This window comes from Sciurus vulgaris (assembly GCF_902686455.1).
Source record: "Sciurus vulgaris genome assembly, chromosome: 12".
In the NCBI taxonomy this organism is placed as follows: domain Eukaryota; kingdom Metazoa; phylum Chordata; class Mammalia; order Rodentia; family Sciuridae; genus Sciurus; species Sciurus vulgaris.
This window is the reverse complement of record NC_136473.1, coordinates 111,645,233-111,667,943: the sequence shown is the minus strand read 5'-3', so window position 1 is coordinate 111,667,943 and position 22,711 is coordinate 111,645,233. Positions and strand designations below refer to the sequence as shown.

The 22,711-nt window shown below is 54.3% G+C and overlaps 1 protein-coding gene across 2 annotated transcripts; it reads right to left on the bottom strand.

Moving 5' to 3' along the window:
* Positions 1-11,073: 11,073 nt before the first annotated feature.
* Positions 11,074-19,215, bottom strand: CREG1 (cellular repressor of E1A stimulated genes 1). 2 transcript variants are annotated; one of them, XM_079106573.1, is made up of 4 exons: positions 18,798-19,215; positions 14,644-14,763; positions 13,556-13,744; positions 11,074-12,251 (listed from the first exon to the last, which is right to left on the bottom strand). In XM_079106573.1, the coding sequence occupies exons 1-3, from the start codon at positions 19,149-19,151 to the stop codon at positions 13,556-13,558; spliced, it is 663 nt and encodes a 220-aa protein (XP_078962699.1). In that variant the 5' UTR covers positions 19,152-19,215; the 3' UTR covers positions 11,074-12,251. The 2 variants fall into 2 exon arrangements, with proteins under 2 accessions (XP_078962699.1, XP_078962698.1); XM_079106572.1 differs by having other exon boundaries at positions 13,560-13,744; positions 18,798-19,213.
* Between the last annotated feature and the right edge of the window lie 3,496 nt (positions 19,216-22,711).

Here is a 22,711-nt window from a genome sequence, read left to right as displayed (position 1 = left end):
CCGCCTCTGAGATGAGCCATAGTGTAAGCCTCTGTTTTCTGAATCTCGTCTCAGGTGTGTCTGAGTCCTACCTTGATTGGCGGCCAGGCCTGCACACGTGAGCGCGGTCACGGTGCAGAACCTCGACTGTCCGCGGAGGCTGGTGAAATGGCCAGGCTGGACTCAGTGCGGCTGATGTCGAGGTGAATGCTGGGCTTTGGTGACAGCTCCACCTGCCACCTGCTTCCCCTGTGGGGGCTGCAGCCACAGGAGGCACCGGGCGGGACAGAGAGCCTGGGCTCAGCCCAACCACCCCGAGTCACAGCAGCTGGAAGATGGTTCCCGGCCACGGGATTCGTGACAGTTGTGAACCGCTGATGGAGAAGCCAGGCTCAGTGCCCCTCTCCCCTCTCAGGAAAGCTCACTGGCTCACGCGCCGCCCTCCGGATCAAGCACTGCTTTCGGGAGGCCGAGGCGCGGGGTCTGAGCCCCAGCCCAGCAGAGCCGTTGGTAACGGGGAAGGTGGCGGGAGGGTGCTGGGCACACAGGGCAGTGACCGTCCACACCGCCACCTTGACTGGGGAGTGCAGCTGGCTGGACTGGCACGCAGAACCAGACCCACGCTCTGCAGAGGAGGACAGAGCAGGGCCGGAGTGAGCACCTGGTGGGACAGGGCCGCCGTGAGCGCCTCCCCATCAGCACCTCCGACGGAGTCACTGCCGGCCCTGCCAGCTTCTCTCACGCGGGTCTCTTGGAAGCCGCCACCTCATTTCTCTTGGAGGGGGCCGCATCTCCCCTAAACCTTGGTCCAGTTCTCTGACAGGCCCCGGATACATGCTGTCCCCCACCAGTCAGTCAAAGCACCACATTCTGCAGTCCACAAAGATCGGTTCCGAGACAGGTTTAGCTGCACACCTACCATCCCAGAGACTCAGGAGGCTGAGGCAGGAGGATCGTGGTTCAAGGCCAGCCTCAGCAACTTAGTGAGACTCTGCCTCCAAATCAAATGGGCTGGGGACATAGCTTGATGGTGAGGTGCCCCTCAGTTAAACCCCCAGTACAGCAAAAAGGAGGGCTGGTTCGGAGGGCCATGGAAGCCCTCTTCCAGTTCTTTCTACATCTTCCTGCAAGGGGCACCTCTTTTCTTGGAGAATGAGTTATGGGGACATGCAAGCCTGGGCAGTAGGAGCCAGCACTCAGGCCATGGCCAGGAGCTGGGAGGAGCGGGCCGTCCCTCAGGCACCTCTCTCTGAAGTCCTCAGAATCGGGAGGGAAGCCTCACCCACAGCGAGCCAGAGGCTGTCTGAGGAGCAACGGCCTCAGGGTCTTCCACAGGGGCTCTGCCCCTTCCCACGAGGCCTTGACCCGAGGTCCCTCCCCACTTCTGACGTTCCCGAGTGCCTCTGCTGCGAAGGCCCCTGTCTAGGCAGCGGGACAGCGGGCAGCCTGTGGTTCCCTGACTTCTGGGCTCCTGGCCACCATAGACCATGCACCAGAGGGAGGGCTGGCTTCTGTCCTTGGGGTGCCAGAGCCTCCTGGGGCTCCTCTGCTGGGGCAGAACCGCCCGGGCCTGAGACCCCACGCTGGCCACCATCCTGCCATGGTGACATCCCCTCACCGAGGAGGCGCGTCCGCACCCATTGCCGGCCAGGGCACTGAGCACCCCTTGGTGCTGCTTTACGACATCTGCACTTCTCTGTTGGGGCGATTTGCTGACGTGCGTGACCCTCCAAGTGCTGCCGAGGCCTTCGACGCCCTGTGATCTAGGTCCAGTGTGCAGGTGGAATTTAATGGGGTGGAGAAAGACTGCGCCCCTCCCAACCCGGGGCTTAGACCCTGGGTGAGAGGCCAGGTCTTAGGCAACTGGAAGGCCCAGAGTGAACACAGGGCCTGGCTGGCACCTAGGAGGTGTTCACCCAGGGTCCCTGCACCAATGAGGGGCACAAGCCAACCACCATCACTGAGAGGGAAGGAGGGCTGAGGAAGGGGCCAGCACGGCCTTACTGGCCGGCCCGCACCTCACCGGCTAAGGTGCTGATCTGGGCTATGCCAGGCTCCCGCCACCTCCCCACAGAGCCACTTCCATGGACCTCCTGTCTGACTGGAGCTAGAGGAAGGGCAGAGCCCAAGGGGTCCCCATTGCTGGGACGGGAGTCTGAGGAAACCACCAGACTGTCCGAGCCGAATCTGGCTAGCCTGCCATGTGGCCCATGGATCATAGTCCATGGAATGTGACTTCAGGCCACCATGCAGGACCTCCTATCCCTAAAACAAGCACAGCCTCCCTCACCCCACCCCTCCCTCACTCACCCTCCAAGCACGCCTTACAGTCATCTTGTACCTACAGTTAGTGGCATGCCGGAGGTGGCTCCTATCAGTTCCAGAGCTGACCGTTAAATTTCCAGAAAACCTCAAGCTGGTTATTACATCCCTGGAAGCTCGAAACGGGCCATGGGGGAGCCGACCCCATGACCCACTCTACTCCCCCAGCCCTGGCTCTTAGACCCTCGCCAGCACAGCACCGACAGAGAGGCCCTTCCTTCCATCCAGAAAAGCAAACACCCTTGAGAAACAGCGAGTAGGGCCACCAGTTATCTGTGCCTCAGTGTGAAGGGCTTAGCATCGCGTCACAGATTGGCCAGGGAGCTGGGGACTGCAGACAGTCTAATCTTACCCTTGTTTTGCAAGACGAGAATCAAGACCCAGAAAGGTGAAGCGACAGCTAGGATCATAGAGCGAGCTAGCGTCAGAGGCCAGCCTGCTCTGCGGTGCTCATCCCGGGAAGGGGAGGCTGTGAGAGCAATGTGCTCATGCCTGCACCCTTTCGTTCCCTGCAGGCATCCTTACAAATTCTGGCCCAAGCACATGGTCCAAGTAGAGCTCACTGACAGCCCAGGTGGCCACATGACCCAGCCTGGCCCGTCAGAGGTCTCTGTCCAGGGGCCCCTGCAATGGTAGGGGGAGAGCACACCAGTGTGGGGATGCTTTTGCTGGTTCAGCATCAAGACCCCCTTGTCCTGGCGACAGCACCCATTTTGCTTTGAAGAGCTCTCGTTCTCGGTTGGTGACAGTCTTGATGGGGTTGTCAGACAGAGCCAACCAGCCGCCTTCTCTCTGGACTTTAAGTCTTGGGTGAAACGAAGCCTGGAAAGGCCTGGATGCAATCCTCCTGCCCGGGTCCATCGCAGGAGCTGCTCCTGGGTCCTGTGGTCAGACGGACACTGTTCCAGTAAACCTACTTTTTGTTTACTCCCCAGAACTGCTTTGTGTTGCTTGCAACCAAAGAATTCTAACGTACACAGGGCTTTTGGTAGCCGCTTTAGCTTTCTATTGCCACAGAGCAAATGACCACACACTTAGTGGCTCAAAACAACACAAGCGCATAACCTCATGGTAACGCAAGTCAGAAGTCCAGGCACAGTGCGCTGGGCTCTCGGTTCAAGATGCTGACCAGGGTTGTGCTTCCTTCCGACCTGAAGCGAAGGGTCTGCTTCCAAGCTCACCGGTCGTTGGAAACATTTTCCTCCTTTCAGCTGTGCAAACGAGGTCCTGCGGTCCTGCTAGCTGTGGGCCGGCACGCTCAGACCCCAGAGGATCCCCGCACTTCCTCGCCACGTGCCCTCAGCAGTTCACAGCATGGACGTTTACTGTCTTCCCACAGCTCGGACTTCCTGTCTGGCAACCAGCTGGAGAAAACTGCTGGGAAAGAGCTCTGTGGATAGGGTCAGCCCCACGGGATTCCCGCCCTCCCCACCTAACTCAAGGGAGGCACGGGAGGCTAGCTCCATCCACACGTTCTCCTCGAGGCTCAGGAGACCATGTGGGGCACACGCAGCGAGGGGAGGAAATCCTGGAGGCAGCCTAGGAGCCTGACTCCCGCAGAAGGGCTGCTTCGCACTGTACCTGCTCCTCCTCTGGGAGCACGGGCATGGCTGCTGTCCCTCTTCCTCTCCAATGGAGGAGGTGTGCCCAGGAATGAAGCCAAGGCAGAGGAGAGCAGAGCGAGAGGACACTTCCGTGCAGGGCCCGGATCGCCCTGCCCCGTGGCCTGCCCCGGCTTCCCCATCATGAGCCAGGAACTTGGGCGGAAGCCATTTGGCTCTGGCTCTGTGGCCTGCACCTGAAAAGGCCCCACGTATGGCAGATGCCACTGATGGCACCCTGCACACCCGGCCTGGGTCCAGCCTGCTGGGGGCTCACATCATGGGGCCTCCCCTTCAAAAGATAACTGTCCTTAGGAAAATCAAGCCACAGGACTTCTCAGTGAGATAGTAAGGAGGGAAAGCAAGCTTGATGTCCAAACACACCGGAAAAGCAATAAGCAAAAATAACAGACGGCGAAAAGACGTAAATGACAAAACAAGACGACAGAGGCACCGGGGACGGGCGGGATCAGGCAGGCAGCAGAAGGGCTGAGACGGAGGGCAGCCAGGAAATGCGGGCTGGAGGGCCCCAGGCGTCCCCCGAGGAAGCCCTTCCCGCTGCCCGCTGTCGGGGGCCTCTGTTCACAGACCCCTCCCACTTTTGACAGGTCAGTCTGTGACCGTGTAAGGCGGCCATCACCGCACAGCGAAGGAAACCCAAATCCGCCGGGTCACAAAGCCTGTGAGGGCTGGAGGCTGGAACCACAAGTCTGGGTCATGGTGGTGGAGCTCCAGCTCTAGAAGAGGTGGCTTCCAATTCCTGCCCATCGCTTAGCGCGGCTCACGTTTCTGAGCAAGCTAACAGGCGCCTGAGGGCCCTTGTCCCCAAGGGCTCCCAGGCCACTGCTTTGCGCTTGTGGAGGAAGGAGGAGTCCTGGGTCGGGACCCAGGTGCTGGGGGTGTCAGCCCTCCACATCACCTGGGGTCCGGGACCACACCAGAGGGTCGTCCGGGGTTCTCAGCAGGAGCCTGGTGCAAAGATCTCCCCAAGAGACAGACCCCAGAATGAGGAGTGGGCTGCGCTCCCTGGAGAGAGGGGAGGTGCAGAAAGCCCTTCCACAGGGCAGGCCGGCCCCGGGGAGCTGCTCTGCGTCCCACTTGAGCCCCAGGCTGGGGCTTGGTGTCTGCCGCACAGTGGGGACCAACGGACCATTCTGCTCCTGGAGTGACTTCAGCCTGAGAGGCCAAGAGCGTCGGCTCTGGGCCACCCAAGCAAACTCCAGGTCTTCTACAAAATGAGAGTGCTTTGTCCCCGGTCCCTCAGCAGCCAAGGGCCTTGCTGGACGCCCGACCCTCAGCAGTGACGGGAGGGGGGTGTCTTAGCAAGGTCCTCGCCTCTGCTAAGGTCCTCACTCTGTCCCCACAGGGGGTGACAGTGCAGCTGCATGGGACCACCCCAGCCTGGGGCCCAGCTTCTCCTTCACTGTGTGCCACCTGGACAAGTCACTTAAGTCACTTTCCTGCTTTGGGCCTTCCTATCTCCACCAAGACGGAGGGCCTGACCCAGCTGGCCCCACAGTGTCTCCACCGCAGGCTTCGAAGCAGTGCTGTCCCTGCCTCTCCCCTCCCCCCAGCCCCACCAGCTGTTACCTCACAGAGGGCAGGGCCACTGTGTGTGTCCCAGGGCTGTGCCCTAGGGCTCTGGCCGCTCGTGACAGGAGCAGGCAGTTGGGTCTCCATGCAGGGCAGTTTCATGCAGGCCACATCTCTGTCATTCCCAAAAGGGGTGACAGAGGGGAGGTGGCTGGGAAGTCCTCACTGACCCCGGCCTGGTCCCCATGGAGTGGTGGAGAGGCCAGCACAGGCACCTCTTGCCCCAGGAAGGACAGGCCTGCAGGGGACCACCTCGGGGGGCTGCCCACTGAGGACCCAGGGGTCCCAGCAGGAGCCCTCAACAGGTCCCCGTGGTGGCCAGCCTGAAGGAAGGGACTTGAGGAAACTGGGGCAAAGCCCATGGCCAGAGGGGCAGGTGGGCTGACCCAGAAGGAGGGCGGTAGGGCAGGTATGGCTTTCCACAGGCCCCTCAGGGCTGCAGGCTCCTGCTGAGGCCCTGGGCTCCTCCCAGGCCCAGCCTGTAGGTCTGATCTCCCTCCACAAGCCTGACCCAGCATCCATGCCTGCTCACTTCAGCTCTGTCCCCACAGCACACACAGCCAGGTGGTGTCCCCAGTGCCCATGCCAGCAGGGGACTTCCCACACTAGTCCCTGCTCAGTAGCTGGCTCTCTGCCGTGGAACTGTGGACTCCTGGGCCAACCACTGGGCATCCTGGCCCCTGGGAAACAAGAGCACAGTGTGTGCCTGTCTGGTCCCAGGCACAGAAGTTGGGGAGGTGCCGTGGCTGAACGCAGTCTATATATCTCGGCACCTTGGCAAGCAGAACTTTGTTTTTGAGAAAACTCCATGAGTTACCAAGTGGCATTTGAAGCAGAGGAAAGGAAAGCAGATGGCGTCCACGGCCGTTGAGTTCTTGCCCATTCGTACTCTGTTGCCTTACAGAGAGGCTCAGCGCCTCCCGGGCCCCACCGTCTGCCGTGCTGCTCAGTGGCACCGCGGCCGCCACCGGGGCCTTCCTCCCCAGCCCAGGGCTCCCTCTCCTTCACCTCTGGGCCCTCCTGCACAGGAAGCAGAAGTACTGAGTAGGAAATGTCCCCAAATCAGGCACTGCTGGCCCAGGGGCCAGGTGACTTTAGACAGGACACCCTGGATGCCGCCCACCCAGTTTGGGCCGCCCTCAGCCTGGTGCCATCTTGTGGGACAGCACGGACACATGGTGGCTGTGCACGCCTACAGCCTCAGGTGGGGAGCCAGCCTGAGGGCAGACCGCGTGCAGCGAGCCAAAGCTTTTCCTCAGGAGAGCTGCACCACGGTTGAGCCGTTCCTCACCCGTCATTTTGAACAGCATCTACCACCAGGTTTGGAGTACAGAGACACAGACGTAGTCCCTCAAGTCTAAAGTCCAAAGCATGATAATTAACTCATCCCAACACCCTGCTTCTTCTCTTCCTCCTACTCCTCTGGGCAGGGAGTGGGGTGCAGAGGACTGAACCCAGGGCCTCACGTGTGCTAGGCGAGTTCTGTACCTCCGACTGCGCCCCCAGCCCCATCCTCTGCTTCTGCACGGACCATCTGCAGGGGTTGCTCAGGACCCAGGAAGCAGGCGCCTCCGTCCAAGCTGTAATGTGGAGCTTGACTTCGGGGGTGCTAAGCAAAGTCTCCATGAAGTTTGCCAAGCTGGGGTTTAAACATGCTTGCACTGAGTGAGTTGGAAGGCCAACCTCCATTTTCCACTGTATTCATTAAACTTTTGAGTAGAAAGTGTGCAAGCAAAACATTTGTCGCAGTGTCACTGAGGCCTGTGACACGTGATGGACCACCGACACTGGTGTAATGCGGGTGAAGCCGCAGATCATCAGCGGCTCAGATCGTCAGCAGCTCTGCCGGCAAGGCCAGCACCCTCCTGGGGGTAAGGAGGGGTGGGCATGGGGAGGAGCCCGGTGGGAGGAGCCTGTGCAGAGGCAGAAAGCTCCCTGCGAAGGCTTGGGCCCTGGCCAGTCCACTGTGGTCACAGCATTAGGTCCGCTGAGCAGCGGGTGGCAGCGGGCGTTGGAAGCCAGCCGAGGCTTCATTGTGGTGGACCTGAGGCTTCAGCTAAGAAGCGTGCACGAGGCCTCCGGAGGCTGGAACGTGAGCCCGTCAGCAGAGCCAGACTCTGCCGACCCCGGTCCCTGTCCCAGCTGAGGGCTGCCGAGCCTTCAGAACACACTGTCCTGCTAACGGCCAAGCAAGTGGAGGAGGTGGCGCTAACTCAATGTCCTCCTACTGTTGGGAAATTCAAGTTCAAATTTGGGTTCACAGCTAGACTAAAAGATCTAAGTTCTAAATGTTCTAAAGTCCATCAAGAAAGGGACAAATGCTTTCTAAGTGGTTTGAAAAGTTTAAAGGTAAAAAATTAAGCCACAAAAATGGAAGAAAATCAGAATTGATACTTGTTGAATAGGAACAGAATAAGGTTTAAAGAAAATTAAAGAAAGAGAAATTATTAGTCTATGTTAAATTTGCTATAGAAATTTGAAAATCTATGTTTTTTGTTTATTTGGGTTTTTTCCCCCTCTTTGGTACTGGGGATTAAACCCAGGGGTGCTTTACCACTGAGGAACATACCAGAGCTTTTCATTTTTTGGAGTTGCTTAGACTTTCCTAAGTTGCTGAGACTGGCCTCGAACATGCTAACCTCCTGCCTCAGCCTCCTGAGTTGCCGGGATTACAGATGTGGCCACTGTGCCCACCTTTGTTTTCAAAAGAAAACAAACCAACGCTTGGCACCAAGTTTAGTGATTAAATGGTTTTATATACTTACGATCCTCAAGGGCTGGGGATACAGCATGGTTGTGGAAACTATGCTTAGCATGAGTTAGACCCTGGATTTGATCCCCAGCACTGGGAAAAAATAAATAAAAAATAAAAGGATCCCCCCAGAGATAACTGGGCAAAGAACATTAACCAACAGTTCACAATGAAGAAAAATTCTACTAAAAACTTTTCAATGTTACCAGTAACCTAAAAAATGCCCATTACAAAGCCACAATATTCTTTTTATCTATCAAATTCAGCACAGAGTGAGCACTGTGATAGCTGCTTGGCAGATTGCTAATTGGGATAAATTCTTAGAAGCAATTTGTAACATGTACCAACAGCTTTTGGCTTGGGAATTTCACTGCACAGAATCTAAGGAAATAAAAGAAATGTAGACAATATCCACAAATATCTCCTTTACATGACAAGGAAATGTTTGAAGTAACCCAAGTGTTAGAAAACTGGGAGAGTGGTTGCAGCCCTTTGTTCTGGTCTGCTCAGTGTCCCTTCAGTTAATATAACTCTCTTTTCCTTCCAGGAGCTCCCCTTCAAAATTCACCCAGTCCCTGTGGTTCTGGCCCATCAGAAACCCCAATCCAGAAAAGGACCTGCAATCCAGGCTTGGCCAGTGAGGGCACCAATTCCCAGACACAGAACCCAGGCTCAGTCAACAAGGACACCCATTCCCACACACAGGACCCAGGCTCAGTCAACAAGGACATCCATTCCCAGACACAGGAACCAGGCTCAGTCAACAAGGATACCCATTCCCAGACACAGGACCCAGGCTCAGTCAACAAGGACACCCATTCTCAGACTCAGGACCCAGGCTCAGTCAAGGAAGGCACCCCACTCCCAGACATTGACTGTTTAGGAGTGGGTAGGCTCAGCTGGGAAGCATGGATCCTCTTTGCTCTACAATGGCTGGCTGCAAGTAAAACCAACACAGCAGAAAGTGGAGCAAAGAAATGAAGGCAAATTTCAAGGTGGGTGAATTCCTCTTTTCTGCGTAGATTACTTCGATGGGGGTTTCTGTTTCTGTAACTAGCAGGAGTCCTGCAGAGAGGGCTCTTCCGTGGCCTGGGTGCCTGGGTGCCTGGATCTGAGGACAGACTGCGGCCACTCTGTCACCCTCCTGAATGGTTCCTAGAAGCATGACACACCTCCAGGAAGTGAAAGTGATAGGCCATCACCATGAGCAAGACCCTGACCTGGCTCAAACTTCCCACCAAGGCAGAGACTGGAAGAAGACACGGAGTATTAGCAGCCATGTTAGCTGGTAGGATTACAAATTTAAAAATCTCGTTTCCATATATAAATAAGTAAAATAGGGGTCCCTTGACAACTAAAAACTATTTTTTTAAATAAATCTTTTTCCATATTTTCTACACAAATATATAAGCCTTACAATTTGAAGGGGAAAAAAAAGAAAGAGATTGATGTGTATGGAGTCAAAGTCCCTTGAATTCCAGAAGGACTGAAGCCGGGCTTGTCTAACAGGAAAGCTGACAGACGCCCGGCTTCGAGGAGACAGTTTGGAATTCCCCTGGGAATGCTGACCAACAGCATCTCTCAGGGAGAACGCTGCGTCTTCAGCACTGAGGCCGAAGAGCAGGCCCTCAGGAGAGCAGCCTCTTCAGCGACCCGGCGACCAGCCCGAGGACGACCCCGAGGGAACATGACCTGGACACGTACCAGCAGATCACTTGTGCAGTACTTCACCTCATTGTCCTCATCCCACAGTGGATTTTTCTTCAACCCACTGCAAACCTGCAAGGACCTCAAGCCTGCTAGATGGCTCGTGCCCATGGTTCAGGGAGGACAAGTGGCTTGGGCCAGCAGAGCGGATGGATGGCCCAGACAAAACCTGGCAAGCCAGCCATTTGAGCTCGGAAGCTGCAAGGGCCTCAGCTCCCGCCCCACCGTCTTTCTGCTTTTTAATGTGGCGATGGGGGTGGACCCAGGGCCACATGCAGCTGGAGCTGCATCCAGGCCCCTCTTCTGTTTGAGACAGGGTCTCGCTAGGTTGCCTAGGCTGGCCTTGAGCCTCCTGCGTTGCTGGGGACACAGGGTGCCACCCTCTGGCCCTTTCCTACTTGTACCTGCTCTTGATGGGGGTCTGCCTTGCTCTCCGGGCCAAGGCTCTCATCCTGTACGACACCTGTCCGGGCCAGGGCTCTGTCCCGCACAGCCGCAGAGAGGGTGCCGGCAGGAGGCCCGATGGGGGAAACGCAGGGATCTAGCAGCAGCAGTAGCCTCGCTTGTGCCCTCTGCCCTCTCCAGGGTCGCCATCAAGGCCCTCCACCTCTAACCAGCCCAGGGCAACGTTCTCAGCCTGACTGGCTCCACGTACAGGAAACCCACATCTGCACAAAAAGTGGTCTAGGGTGCCCTCTCGTGGCCAATCGACGTAACAGCGGCACACGCCTCCAGGACACCTGCCGTGGGAACCCCGCTAGCTTCACCCTGACCTGCGCACGGATGCGTGTTCATATGGTGCCAAACACTGAGGACAAAGCTCAGAAAGCGGGCAAAGGGGAGACCAGATGAACGCCTTGGTCCCAGGCTCCAAGGCATGCTGGCACCCGTGCACCTGTCGGGGAGCCCGAGGCTGGCCTTGCCCAGGCCCGGACAGTGAGCCTTTGCCAGTGGGAGTGAGGCTGACTCCCCTCTGCACTGGGAACAGCCAGGGTGGCTTCAGAGTGTGCTCTACTAAAATTGCAAGAGGCTGTCAACAGAGGGCCAGGAACAGTGATAAACACCTCCATCTGAGAAAGCAAGTCCTAGACGCCTTGTTAAAGCCAGGCCTTCAGTTACTGATGCTGTGAATAAGACTATTTTATTAAGTTTAATACAAATCAGCTTTTAAAACAGAAGCTGTTTGCTGGGTTTCAGTTCATTTTCTAGCTTTCAAACATGATGAATCATCTTCTTTTCTCTTTGCCACTTTTGGATTTGGCGACTTGATGCATCTTTAAGGGAAATCTAAAACTAAATGGTGCCTTCTCTCCTGAAATGTGACTTTTCAATGCCGTCTCTTCCTCGGACAGCCTGACTCTGGAAGGCAGCTTCAGGAGCTATGCAGAGTGACCGAGGGAGCCATAGGTCACTGCCGAGATGGGATGTCCAGAGCTGTGGTGGATGGCTGGGCAGGGGGACTAACCCTGGCCAGAGCTGGTCCAGACCCGAGTCAACGCCAATTAAAAGGAGAATAGCAGAAATACACAAAACTCCCTTCCTTCTCTCTTTTTCAATTCTATTTTAGGGCACAAAGTAGACATGTGTGCTTTGGGTGGAGAAAGCTGATCATCAAATGTCTACTTAGGTGGGAAACCAAATTCAGGAAAAGTTTCTATGAATTTCCTCGGTCTAGGTAAGCGTCACTTTAAAATGTGAAAGTTTAAATGTTCTTTGTAAGAAACAGTTTTGCCCTCTGTTGGGTCAACAGCACCCGGGACGGTCAGGACAGTCAGGTGGGTCACACCAGCAGGAAGTGGCCTTTGTGCTCACATTCCAGCAGGGTCACGAGGCCCCTCTAACAGGGGCCACCCCTCTGCACCAGGCACCCGTGGCTGGGAGACAGCTGGGGTGAGGGCACACGCCCAGCATGCAGCCGCCAGGGATAAAGGACGCAGACCAGAACCCACAATGCCAACGGGCCACTGGAACCTGCACTTGGTCTTTAAGGAGCTCCGCTGCAAAATACTTGGAATTGATGAAACTAATTTTCTTTGATTATATGAAGGAATTCCTCCTTGAAAATGGCCTCAAAATATGGGGGGTGGGGGGGACCAATCTAGCAACCACAACTTCCAGGAAATCGAGTTTAGGTTCAACATTATTCTGTAAACAAGCAAGCAAACAAGCAAACCAGCACGTCAGAAAACCGGCTGGTATTCAAGGGACTTCCAGAGAAAAGCTAAGCCCGTCAATGTGCAGGAGACAGGCCAAGGAACCTCACAGGTGCCGCCCAATTCTCCATATTCCGGCTTCACCTAGAAAGACGAAAGAGAGGAAGAACTGTCTCATTAAACTGGGTTGACAATTCTTAAAAGTCAGTTCGTCCTGCGGAAGGATCATAGAAACCTGTGACCGAAAGTCTAGGATTCTGCGTAATTTCAGCCAGTCCCCACAGGTGCTCATGCCACGCGCTGCGCTCTGCCCTGTCTGGGATGTAAAGAAGAAAATCAGCTGAGTGACGTGGCACACCTGTGATCTCAACCACTCAGGAGGCTGGGGGTGTGGCACACCCGTGATCTCAACCACTCAGGAGGCTGGGGGTGTGGCACACCCGTGATCTCAACCACTCAGGAGGGTGGGGGTGTGGCACGAGGACCACAGGTTTGAGGGTAGTCTAGGCAACGTAGCAAGATCCTGTCTCAAAGTAAACCATTTACAAAGACTGGTAAGCCGGGGTAGCTCAGGGAAGAGCACTTGCCTAGCATGGGCAAGGCCCTGGGATCTGTCCCTCGTGTCGTCAAGTAAATAAATAAATTTAGCAGCTTTGCTGCCCCCAAATGTGCAATCCCGGTGGGAAGCACACACATCCACAAGACTGTTCTACAAGAGCCGGACACAGAATTCACAAACCCAGGGAGCCAAGCCCCACGGGGCTCCATGTACAACCCTGGCGAGGTCATCGCCCAGCTCCTCAGACGCCTGTCAGTCATCACGACCAGCTCCTGCTGTGAGGCCATCGCGGGCTCCTAGGTGGCTGTGCACCAGCATCGCGCTGTACAGTGCGGAGAACTCAGGGACTCACGCTGGGAAGCACCAGCAGGCCCGGCACCACTGCAGAGGAGCACTGTCTTCTTGGAGCCTCTTGCTGACACCCACCCTTTGAGTACTGACCACGTAATCATTCTAGAATCTTGTTCTCGAAGGCTGGCCAAGTGTAACTCCACGAGTAATTCACGAGTTCAAAGCCAGCCTCAGCAAGTTAGCAAGGCCCTGAGGAACTCAGCAAAACCCTGTCTCTAAATAAAATATAAAAAAGGGCCAAGATGTGGCTCAGTGGTCAAGCACCCCTGGATTCAATCCCCACTACCCCCCCCCCCCAAAAAAAAAAGCTTACTTCTATTCCATGCATTTAAAACTGTCTGTAAATACATTTTAATACAGTAGCTTTTGTAATCCTATATATTTTGTACACTTAAAAATATTGTTCTGAGAAGGGGTCACAGGCTTTCCTGACCTGCTAAAGGGTTCTGGCACATGACAAGGCTAAACCCCCTTGCCTGAGAAGGCAAAGTACCTCTGTAGGGCTGCAGTATTAGGAAGGAGAAAGGTATACAAATACTTACTGAAATGTGACGTTATAATATTCTTCAGGTGTCACTATTTTTGGCCCACCAAAGTAGTCCAGGACCCAGATATTGGTTATATTCAACTTAACAAAGAACCAGTTGTGGCTGGAAGGCCAGGTTTTCATCTCAGGGTGTCGGACGAACAATGAATGCTTTGCAAAGTCCACTTCCGTTTCGTTCACCTAAAGGACAAATGTGGAATGAGCATTCTCGTGGCTGGGCGCTTGGTGCCTCATCTGTTAAGCACGTGTGATCGGGCGTCCTGCCAGTCCCGAGAGCTTGTTCAGCCGAAATCCTGATCTTAAACTGAAGGACTCAAGCGCAAGTGAAGGGAGAGTGAGGAAGGCAGAGATCAACGAGGATCCCAGTGTTGGGGACAGCGGGTGTAAGAAGGGCCATCGCCAGCACCGGCGTTCACGGCTCAGCAGGCTCCCAGCTGCGGGTGACTGGCACAGGTAGCGAAATGAGATGCTGGAGCGGGGGGTGGGGGGGGATTGGAGGGTGGGGGGTTGGGGGGGCGGGCAGAGGCAGGTACCCTGAGCAGGCCCACCCCAGACCAGCACTCCCGCGTCCGGCCACTGGAGGGCACCAGGACAGACACACGCCCACCGAGAACTTCCAGGCAGCTCAGCACCACCTGGTGCACTGTCCCCGTGCTTGACCCGACCCTCCCGAGGGTCCAGATGCACTTGCAGCTTTTATTAGGGATGCTGTTCCTGCTGGCCTGCTCAACATTCTCTCCGCCCCAAGCCACGGTGAGAACGCGGGGGCCAGAGGCCAGACACAGGGCCCCTGTACAACTCAAACCAGGGAAACCGCCCAGCTCCTTAGCGGGAACCGCTTTCCCTGGGAGCCTTATGGTTACAAATCTGTTGGCTTCAGACAATAGTCACTTCCCTGGCGAGTATCTTCCTGGACGCCTGGAGAACAGCAACTGATGAAACTCGGAGTCCCCAAGGACTACATTACGTGCCCCAACTGCACCAGCACGAAGCCACTGAACTGTGCTCCCGAAAGGGCTCTTCTTCCACTGTCGGTGGATGGCACCCTCTGGGCCACTCTCTCCGTGTGGACCACTCACCTTGGTCACAGCTCCTGACAGTATTATGTGAGCGCAAAGGGGACTCTGGGGATCGAAGCCATTTTTCCTGCAGAAGTTGGTTTGTGCCAAAGACATGGTCAGCGTAGCATATGGATTCTCCTGCAGGGACACAATGAAGACCCTCTCGTGAGAAATACAGCTCCTGAAGATGTAATAAATTTCACATGTCGCATACATAATGTCCCCAGGGCTGGAGCAGTGGGTGGCTCTTCCATGAAAGGACAGCTTGTACAACGCCACCTTCCTCTCAGGGAAACACATGCCTGGACAGAAACTGATCCTTACCCCCCAAATGGGCCCATATTTAAAATTAAGTGACTCCATAAGAACTATTTTACTTTTTTCTTGGACTTGGAATGGGTCCATATTTGTCAGAGGAATTATAATTGCAGCACCACCCATATTTAAGGCAGATGACCGCCCTGGCTGAAATACCTAAGGAGTTAAACTCTAATGCGAACCGAGCATGAAAACACCCCAGTTGCTCAACCAGCTAATTGCCTAATTTACGCAAGAAAGTCGCTGAGTCACGCTGCTGGGTATCTCGCGGAGCAGGACACCATGTGACTTCAGCTGAGAAGTCCTCCTTCGGGATCCAGCAACAGCAGGGTTCTCAGACTCAAAACGTGAGGCAAGCAAAAGCCCCAACTCCTTGCCACCCAGAAATCAGCTTCTGACGGCACCGCTGGCAGATGGCTGTGAACGCCACACACTGCACTCCAGACCACCTCGCTCCTCAGCCCGGAGTGATGGTGGAGAATTCCGGCATCTCACAGGATGTCATCAGAAACAGTCATGACAGAGTCCTTGAAATCACTCGTCAAAACGTGTGGTCTCCCAGTGATGAGGCCGGGAGCCAGAGGAGACCCAGGAGGGAGAGAGGAAGCCCCTTAAGACCTAAGCGGCACTCAATGCTGCCAAACAAAGACACAGATATGTCAAAGGCAGAAGTGACTTGTCACCATTAGAAGGATGATATGTAGTCCAGGCTCAGTGCAAGGAGCCCTGTAATTTGCTGGACATCAGGACAGACGTGGGAGGACGCATGAAGGCAGAGGAAGGTGCAGAAGGAAGGTGCCCAAACCACAGAACTGGCACCTGGAAGCCAATGGGGAGGCCCAGCCTGCCAGGAAGAGGCCTGGAGGGCAGGGGCAGGCAGGGTGAGGGGGCTTCCCGAGCTAAGGCGCTGGACTGTGCTCTGTAGGCCAGCGTTTGGCAGCATTTCCCCCAACCACCCTGACCAGCTCAACAAGCTGATTCCTGGGTGCTCACGCCGGGGGTTCCTGGCAGCAGCAGGCGGTGGGGTGCTGGGCAGGTCTCTGGGCATGGGCGGTGCTGCAGAAGTACTGCGATAAGGTGGATCCAGGGGCAGGGTGGACGGGCAGGTGACTTAAGAGCTGTTCAGTGCTTTAGGCAGGAGGAGATAAGGGCTCAGCCCAAGAGAGGCAGAAATGGATGCAGAGAAAGCAGAAGAAAAACTGATGGGACTTTGGAACTGAGGGATTTTGGGCAGGCAGTGAATTTTCCAATGTGCCCACTGAGAACATAATGGACAGAAATGCAGAACAAGGGTGGCTGGTTTCAGGAGGAAGAGGAGAACTGGATTTAAACATACTGAATCTCTAACTGTATAATCTAAGGAAGCAAAAATGAATAGCAAGCATTAGGAATGGGGAACTTGGAAGAGGTCAGAAACACAAAATTTGGAGGTAATCTTAGTAAGAGGAAGTGAAGCCACAAGAATGCATATCATGATCAAGAATCATGAGAACAGAGGGGTAAGAATTAACTTTGGGAGATACTTATTTTTAGGGAATCAAAAAAAAAAAAAAAAAAAAAAAAATCAGGAGTGCCCAGAAACTGGAAGGTCATATCACAAGAGAAGAATGTCAAGAAGAAAGGGAGGCCAATAGTCTTGAGGTTTTGGTGCCAAGAATCAAACCCCAAGATTTCATTTCTGACTCTGGTCCTGCAACCTAACTTGGTAACATTACCACCAACATTAGCAGCACATTCCTACAAACATTTACTATCCAAAACTGCCACAAAGGAAAGGCAGATCAAAGGTGCATCCTGGTGGTGAGTACCTCTGAAGCATGCAACCTGTCCCCGAGTTTCAGAAGACAGGCATTTTACACACGAGATGTGGCCCCAAACCTGGGTCCTCTTGTTCCTCTAGAACCACTTCACTCCCTCCATGGGAAGAAGTGCATCCTGGTGGTCAGGAGGGAACACAGCAGAAACAAACTCTGTTTAACTGATGGGATCAATCAGACACATTCTGACACAGCCACATCTCTCTGCGGTCACAAAGACCTCAAGCCCTGGGTAGGTTTCTCCCCACTGTCCCACCTGATGGTCTTCGCTGGCTGGCCCCGGCCAGACCTGCACCTTTGAGTCTTCTATAATGGTAGATACTGGCACTCCCAGTCAGCTCACAGGTTTAACCACAACCACGTCTAGTTATGGTGCTCAGTCTCCCCCATGCCCCTTAGAACAATCAGCAGGGATTTGGGGGTGGGGGCGGAGTGGGTATTATTTTAGAATAAAATGTATTTTCAATGAAATACCTTGGCAGCACATTTTTAAGTCTCTCCAAGTCACTGTGATTTGCAGCCAAGTTGCACCTCACTGATGGAGTGAGAGTCTGCCCGGCGCGAAGGCCTACAGGAAGGGGTGGGCTGGGGACGAGAAGGTGGCACGCTGGAAGGATGTGCCTCGTCTGAAGCAGCAGCTCCTTCTGGTTTTGCTCAGAAAAATCTAGGCCCTCAGTGTCACTAGAGCTTCCGGATTTCCAAGAGAAGTCAGTGATTTAGACTGTTAAGTAAAACCTCAATTTAAAAAGGTGTGTAACTAACTGACACTTAATTTAGAACAAAACAGAACTCTGTGTGGGCTGAAGAAAATTGGTCTGGGGCCATGTTCAGTTCATGGGTTCCGGTCTGAAGCCTTGGGTCCACCTGCCTTCAAACTACAGGCTGTTCACCTATCTAAGCTGCATTTGCAGAACAGGGATAATAACACCTACATCAAAGATTTATTAGAAGAGACAAGGAAAAGAAAATGAATGGAACTTGAAGGTCAGTCTGGTGTATGGCAGGTGCTTAATTAAACATCAGTTTCTTTCACCTCTTTTTTGGTGATGGCAAACCCAGACCTGGTTGTGAAATGAAATTATAAAAATGTCATGGTAAGGAGCCAGTGCCTGGGGAAGGGTCAGTTCCCCTCCCCTCTCCCAGCAATTCTCCAGGAAGCCCACTCACTCATCTGTCCCTACCTTTTGGATTGTAAACCACTGCCCTGGAGTCTGACCACTCTCTCCTGATAGGTAAACAGCCCTGTGCCAGGCTTCCAGGGCTAGAGAGGCCTGTGGAAGGAGCCTTTCTTCTTACCTGTTCTGTGGGCATGCTTTACCTTAGAGACCCACCAAGGCCTTCAGCTACGTATTAGGATTTTTTTTTTTAAAGAGGAAAAAAGCTCCAATGGGAGGATGATGCCAAATAACCATAGATGCTATGAGAAACTGGATCAGGGCTCAGAATTGGGAGTTTGTTTTCCTTTGCTGCTTCTCTACCTGTTTACAGGAACACTTTGTCGATAATGTACTTTTCCAGTTAACCTGAAATCCGAGATCTGGTCAAAAGAACCCTGTTGAAATCAGGCTCCATTCCTGGGCTTTGCTGCTATGAGCTCGCCCATGGGGCAGCAGGGGTCCACCACAGCGGTGAGCTCTGCCCAGCCCTGGAAGGCGGCCGCTGCGGGCCGGAGGCCTAAAGCTTGCAACAATCCCTACTCATCTACGATGCTGTGCGGGGCTTCTTACAGCTGAAGGGGAAGCCTCCACTCAGGAGGAGGGCCCCGAAGTCACATCTGCAAAATGCTCATCTACCCAACGATCTCTGTGCCCCGTAAAACCGCTAAATAGGAGCTCGGTTAATGAAGTCACCAAGGGGACTCGTGACACTCAGGGCAAGGCGTCCTCCAGGGCGCCCAGCAAAGAACGCACTCACTTCTTCGCCCCGCGGGAAGTTCCTGCGCCTGGCCGCTCGGGATGCTGCACGGCCCGCCGGCCACGCGGGGCAGAAGAGGCAGCGCCAGGCTGTCCCCTCGGCGAGGGTGGGCGCCCCGCTCACCTGCAGGTTGTGGGCGGAGAGCTGCAGCGGGCTCAGGTAGAAGTAGGGCACGCCGCTGCCCGCGCCCGGGGGCCCGTCGCTGAGCGAGAGCACGTCGGCGAAGGGCCGGCCGCGAACCGCCTCCAGCGTGGCGGTGGTGGCTAGCGCGCCCCAGTCGCAGACGTGCGTCACGAAGCGGGCCACGCGCGCTGCGTCCTCGCGGGGCGGCAGCGGCGGCAGCCGCGCGGCCGCGTCCCAGTCCCCGTGGTCCCGGCCACCGCGGCCCCGCGCCGGCGACACCAGCAGCGCCAGCAGCGCGGGCGCCAGCAGGGCGGCCAGCAGGGCGCGCGCGGAGCCGCGGGCACGTCCGGCCATGGCCTTGGTCGCAGCAGGTCCGCGGCCTGCCCGGCCGCCCGGGTGGCCCTGAGCTCGGCCCCGCCCCGCAGCAGGCCCCGCCCCGGGGCCAATCGCAGCGCCGCAGGCCGAGGGGCGGGGCGCGGGCGGTCGCCAGGGGTGCTGGCTGCGCGTCGCTCACGAACTGATAAGCCGGTCTGGGAGGGTTCGGCCGCCGCCTCCGCCGCGCGGCGGGGAGCGGGACTTCCCGCGCGCGCCCACCCGCTCTTCAGAACGTCGGAAGTGGACGCCTGGTCTCCGTGCTTCCTGTTCACCCACCGCCCGCTCCACGGAGCGGCCAGGCGCCCAGCGGGGAAGGGCGGAAGCCCCAAGGTGCAAGACCCAGGAGAGTCTCGGGTAGAGACACCAGGAAGTGTCGCTCTCAGTGCCCAGCGCCCACATTTGAAACCCCCGCTTGGGACCTGTTAAGTCATCGGGCTTGGGGTCAGTGGTTTCACGACTGTTGCCCTCGTGAACCCTTCCTGCCCCCGGGAAGGGGCATTTCCTTTTGCTGCTTCTGGGGAGAGCGCTCTGAGTGCGCCCTCTTCGATCTGCTGTGCTGGGAATTGGTAAATAGGTTCATGCCACCGGGTCCGCATTCTGTATAATTTTAAGCCTTGGTCACAGCTGTTCAGAGAGTTTATCTTTTGGGCCTGGCCCCAAGCCCTCTATTGTTGTAAAGCTGGCGTGGGACTGCGCGTGCAGGAGTTGATCATCTTGTAAATCTGGCTCAGGCGGAAAGCTGACCCTCTGAGGGGAGGTATTTAGCAAAACTAGTTTCGCTCAGCTGCTGAGCCAGTCACGTGAAGAGGTGTGGGCCGCAGGTGCGCCAGCCACAGTCCCGCCTCTTCTTGTCTTACACCTGGTCTTCTGTGTTCGGCCAACTTCGGTTTCTCGGCAGAACTTGTGTATCTGGAACAAGATTCTCAACTGTGAACAGGAATCTCCAGTTCCCTCTGATGGCCAAGGAAGGTAACACACTCAGGTTTCCACATTCAACAAAGAGACGCCCCGAGTCAATGTGGGTCTACTTTGTAACGATTGAATTTGGAAGAATTACTGCTTGCATACAAAATAACAAGAAGCCTGTTACAGCTCCATGACACAGCAGGTGCCCAGCACTGGGTCTCATGCATCCCAGCGAGAGAATGGTTCTGCAGACCCCCCAGCTTCCAGCTCCTCGCCTCAGCGTTTCCCTACTCTTGCGCTTCCCCAGGCCCAAGTGCTCTGCCTTGGCTACTGGCATGACTATCTTTCTCCCATTGGGATCTCCTTTTGAATTTCACACTTCAGAAGTACCTCTTTCTCTTTCTAGGTGGCCTTGTTCCTGTCCATCACAGCCCTGCGTTTGGCTTCAGAACTATGAATTAAGTCTTTAATAGCTCTATTTATTTAGTTAGCTTCTTGTTAATTGTCTCCACTGCTGGAACGGAAGCAGGGGAGCAGGTTTGCAGTCTGTCTTGTCCACCACCAAATCCCTGTGCATACAGTGGGCACTCAATAAATACTTGTGGAATGGCCACCTGACTTAATGAACAACAGCTAATGGAATTATTTGCACACACAGCTGTGTAAAATCAACAACAAGAAGTGAGGCCGACTGTGTAACAGCTGGGTGCTTTAGCTCTTTACAAGCAGGCTGCCCTCCTTGGAGCCCTGGGGAGAACCTTAGGCCAGCAAGGCTGAAGTCATCATTCCAGCTCTGTGCCCCGACTGCATCTATCTGAACAGCCCCAGTGAGCCCTGCCCGCCACAGTGTTACCAAGCCAAGCCAGGGAACCTGCCTAGCCCTGGTTCAACCCACAGGACAAGCCAACAATGTAGAAAGGAACGCTGAACTTTCCACAAGTGGTCACAATTCAGGAAACAAAAGCCAGGAGATGTACGCAGGTAGATGGAGCAAGGCCTTGCTGGCCAGGGAACATCGGTTTCAGCTTCTGTGGCGCCAGCTGAGCCCAGGGTCTTTAGTTTCCATTCCCGGCAGGAGGAAGTTCAGGAGCTACAACAATTGGGAGCTTTAATATCAAATGGACTCAGTGGAGTCCACTTTGGAATAATCTAATGTCGAGGTTCAATCCTGTTGAAGGACCTCCTGTCCCTGCAAGCTCGTTCACACAGCATTTCCCTTGTTCCTTTGTCTAGGTTGCTACTTCTTCTGAAATTCCATCTAGGCCAGGAGCAGTGGCTTTGTCACCTCTGGGTCACAGCACCAAGCACAGTGCCAGGCTTCTTAACTAAGGTGCCATTGCCTGTTGTTGACAAAATGAATTGCATCAGAACAGTTATACCAAGTGCCAGGGTCCTCAGTTCTGCAGTCACGCAGGCTTTGGTCTTTAAAGAACAGACAACTTTCTGCCTCACCATGTGGATACTTTTGATAGCAGCTAGTGAGGTGGGAAGACAGCTAGCTTTGGAGCCGGCCACTTGGGTGACACTGAGCCTCAATTTCCTGAGCATTAAAAGAGGGTAAAAACAGCTCCTACCTCTTTGGACATTCATGAGGATTGAGTCAAAGAATTTTAAAATACTCAATACAGTGCTGGGAATACAGGAAGTTTTGGCAACTTTAAGCTTAGCTGTGTGTTATGTTTTGTCATTATTAGCTTTTGTCCACTATTCTGTTCCCACTTTCTACTCTATAAATCCATAAACTGCTTTGCCTAATATCTCTCTCTCTCTCTCTCTCTCTCTCTCTCTCTCTCTCTCTCTCTCTCTCTGTCTCATAAAATCTGGGGATTTTAACCCAGAGTCATTTTACCACTGAGCCACATCCCCAGCGTCTCACGGAGTTGCTTAGGGCCTTGCTAAGTTGCTGAGGTTGACCTCAAACACTTGTGATCTTCCTGTCTCAGCCTTCTGAACTGCCGGGATTACAGGTGTGTGCCACCGTGCCCAGTCCAGCTAATCTCTTTATGAACTTGAATACTTTTCACCGTAGACTCTGCAAAAACAAAACAAAAAAAATAAATAAATAAAAATAAAACAAGAGAAAACAACAACAGCAACAAAAACTAGCCTCCCACAGGGCCTGGCTCCCCACACAGCCACAAGGAAGAGGGTTTGCTGAAAGTGCATGCAGGCATCACTTCCCTTAGCAATGCCCTTCTCCACGGCTCTCCTCCTCTTGGTTTCCAGGGCTGGAAAGGCAGACATGAAAACGGCCCTTTTGTTGATACTATGGGTGTTACTTTTACTCCTTCATCACATTTACCCTTGGCTAGCCATTGTTTTCCAGACATAGGGATGTTCTTGACTCTTCTTAATCTAGAGGACATGTTTTTAAATCTCTAGAGAGTGCTTGGTATGTAAAAAGAAGGGCTCATATCTTTTGGATTACTTTTTTAAAATTAAAAGCGTTAACTAGACTTTAGAACAGTAATCTTTCCAGTATTCCAATGTATTGATAGCATTAAACAGGAAAAGAAAGTTATCAGGATAAATTTTTAAATTAGAATTTGCACTAAAATGAGTCAGACTTTTATCTTCTCATGATAGTAATTTTTAAAAAAATTTTAGATGTTGATAGATCTTTATTTTATTCA

What these genes read in the sequence shown, in the direction of transcription:
- CREG1 (XM_079106573.1), bottom strand. Translation starts at nt 19,151, where the DNA reads ATGGCCGGACGTGCCCGCGGCTCCGCGCGCGCCCTGCTGGCCGCCCTG. An exon ending in TCTCCGCCCACAACCTGCAG is followed by an intron (nt 14,764 to 18,797) that starts GTGAGCGGGGCG and finishes GTGTCCCTGCAG; the next exon opens with GAGAATCCATATGCTACGCT. An exon ending in TGTCAGGAGCTGTGACCAAG is followed by an intron (nt 13,745 to 14,643) that starts GTGAGTGGTCCA and finishes TTTGTCCTTTAG; the next exon opens with GTGAACGAAACGGAAGTGGA.